The 2,854-nt window shown below is 38.5% G+C and overlaps 1 protein-coding gene across 1 annotated transcript in view; it reads left to right on the forward strand.

The window, feature by feature from the left end:
* Positions 1–2,854, forward strand: part of LOC124296895 (glycosyltransferase 25 family member) — a 41,223-nt gene that overhangs the window by 1,396 nt on the left and 36,973 nt on the right. The window contains exons 2-5 of the mRNA XM_046747296.1: positions 480–708; positions 851–1,199; positions 2,087–2,206; positions 2,636–2,825. Coding sequence (XP_046603252.1) covers positions 480–708; positions 851–1,199; positions 2,087–2,206; positions 2,636–2,825 — 888 coding nt within the window. The remainder of the gene's footprint in view (positions 1–479; positions 709–850; positions 1,200–2,086; positions 2,207–2,635; positions 2,826–2,854) is intronic.

The raw sequence follows: 2,854 nt of genomic DNA on the forward strand, positions 1-2,854 counted from the left end.
AGGTAGCGTAATCTAAGGTTGATCTAAGGAACAATAACATATAGAAATTTCCAAATTATGACGTGTATAAAACTATTCGCCTAGCTTGTTTGGTTATCGTTCACTGGTGATCTTCTCGGTAACTATATGTATTCAATGTTAACAATTCGTCTTACCAGGTTGAAGTTAGTAACGTTATTGTAACGAAACGTTGACAAGAAATCACTGATCTCTTATTTTTACAACAATATTGAAGTAACTATAATTGGAAAATATGAGTATATTTCGTTTTATTACGGTTTGCTGAACTTCAAATAGTTCCAAAATTCCGTAATAACGGTTTTTCTTCAGCATGAATCGTTACGATAACGTTACTAAATTCAACATCATCCTGTCTTCTGGTTGTTTTTCCTTTAACTCCAAGTTTGAAAATCCAAAACATAACATTTGAAATGCATCTTATAGACGTTGTTTTTTTTTTATTATTATTTTGCTCACAGGATTCAAAGTGACAATAACGTGGATAACACCGTAGATCTGTTGAAAACGTGGCTAGAGACGGAGGAAAAAAAATACCACAAGGTTTACTTCACGTATGACGAGAACTCGCGCGGTTTCGAAGGGGAAAAGGGCATCGCCGATTGGAACAATGCAAGATTCAATCACGTGATTAATCTGAGAGAGGAAGCTCTCGCGAATGCGAGAAATATATGGGCTGATTTCCTTCTGGTAAGTCGTTATACATACTTTTAATATCTAGCGGGAGATATATGTACATATTTTGTGTACCATTTCGTATCGCCTCACTCACTCTCAGAAAGAATTGCGGAAAAATATGTATTGATAACCGTGCGGACACTTCTTCCTCCAGATGATCGACGCTGACGCTTTTTTAACGAATCCAAAAACGCTTTCGGAATTGATATCCAAAGATGAGACGGTCATTGCACCGTTGTTAAAATCGGACGGTATGTACAGTAATTTTTGGGCCGGAATGACCAAGGAGTACTACTACATGCGGACAGACAGATACAAGCCGATATTGTTCAGAGAGGAGATTGGATGCCATGCAGTTCCTATGGTACACAGCGCGGTTCTCATCAACTTGAAAAAAACCGAAAGTGATTTACTTACGTACAACGCTGATAAGCTCGGTCCGCAACGATACGACGGGCCCAGAGACGACATCATCACGTTCGCTGTTGGCGCTAATATTTCCGGTAAGCAAATTTTTTTGTATCATTCTTAGAAATTCGAAAGTAAGTGAACATGCTAATTTTTAGGTTTCCATACCTCAAAAAGCAAAAACGGAACCTTATAGGATCACTTCGTTGTCCATCTGTCTGTATGTCCGTCTGTCATGACCTGTTTTCTCAGGAGCGGGTAGAGATAGCAAATTGAAATTAATACCAAATACTAAGGTTTACGGTCCCTTGGAGGTGTAACAAATTAAAGCTTCTAAGTCAACGCAATAAAACCTATGGGGTATATACAGAAGCAAGGTCTCACAGCACAAGGAATGAAAAAATCCCAAAATAGTTGTTTTTTAGTTATATCACATCAAAAAAAATAATCAAGTTTATTCGGAACCCTCAGAGCGCGAGCCCTTCATGCACTTGTACAGTTTTTTGTATTTTTAAAAAAGATTTTTTTTTCTACAATTTCAGAATTTATAATTCTGTTTTATTCCAATGATTTTGTGTATGTTTGTTTCTTCATTTGTTTTTATTTCGAGTGTTGACTTTTACTTTGTTGCCATGGGATTTCCAGGAAGTGCTGGAACACACGGGTTTGACGTACCGCAGGGTATTTCATTCTCCATGAATTGGTTTATGGTATTAACCAGCTTTATCCCTGGTTTGTAAGCATTTATTTGTACACACAAAGAAGAGGGTTACCCACATAGTTAAGATTCTATTGTAATAGTGAAAATACGCGCCTGAACAGTTTGATAGTACTACTGCAATTTATGCTTTTGCCTGAAAGTATAATGTGTATTATTTACTAAGTAGTAAAATATTTATTACTACCGATTCAGATTACGTTGACCGATTTCGCATTTGCATTCGTTTAAACAATCTCAACCATTAATACCGATTTTTTTCAGGCATCCCATTGCATATCTGCAATGACCAAGTTTACGGTTTTATTACGGTGCCCCTTGAGAGCCAGGACACGATATCTCAAGACAAGCAGCAGTTGACGAATTTAAAACTGGAAATATTAGGTAAGCTGAAAATTTTCAGTTTCGTCTGTAATATCATTCGAAGCGCAGGTAGCTTGAAAGTAGGGCTCACTCGATCGATACCATCAGAATAGTCATCAGTTTACGTCTGAAAGTTTTGAGACTGTTTACCCTCTTCCAAACTTTTCATTCTAAATATTTCATGAGGGCGGATCATGATAATAGCACAATATAACACAGCTGTATAACAGCCCCGATTCGTGAACGGATACTTACCGATTTTCGTGCAGATTTTGGTGTACCGTATTTGGCCATGTTCCTGACATCCTTCACACTTTTGCCGAAGGTGATTTAGTTCTGTGTTTCAAAAGTCGTAAATCATTTTTCACCTAATTGTTTGAGGCCAGCCTCGCAACAATGGGTATGAGTCGTGCTCTGATTACTGACGAAATGCAATGCTTAATCGTTTAGCCTACCAAGAGCAGCTCCCACTGTCGAAGAACCTCGCTCGCTTCGTTACTTACCCGGTAAAGGACACACTTGGGATGGACAAGATATACATGATTAACCTTCTGCGGAGACCAGAGAGACGTGAGAGGATGCGGCACTGTTTCAAGGAGCTTGGCATCCTTGCCGAAACCATCGACGCGGTCGACGGAAGGTGAGTAAAACATTTCCCGTTTAAAATAC

Source organism: Neodiprion virginianus, chromosome 2, assembly GCF_021901495.1.
Source record: "Neodiprion virginianus isolate iyNeoVirg1 chromosome 2, iyNeoVirg1.1, whole genome shotgun sequence".
NCBI classification, from domain to species: Eukaryota; Metazoa; Arthropoda; class Insecta; order Hymenoptera; family Diprionidae; genus Neodiprion; species Neodiprion virginianus.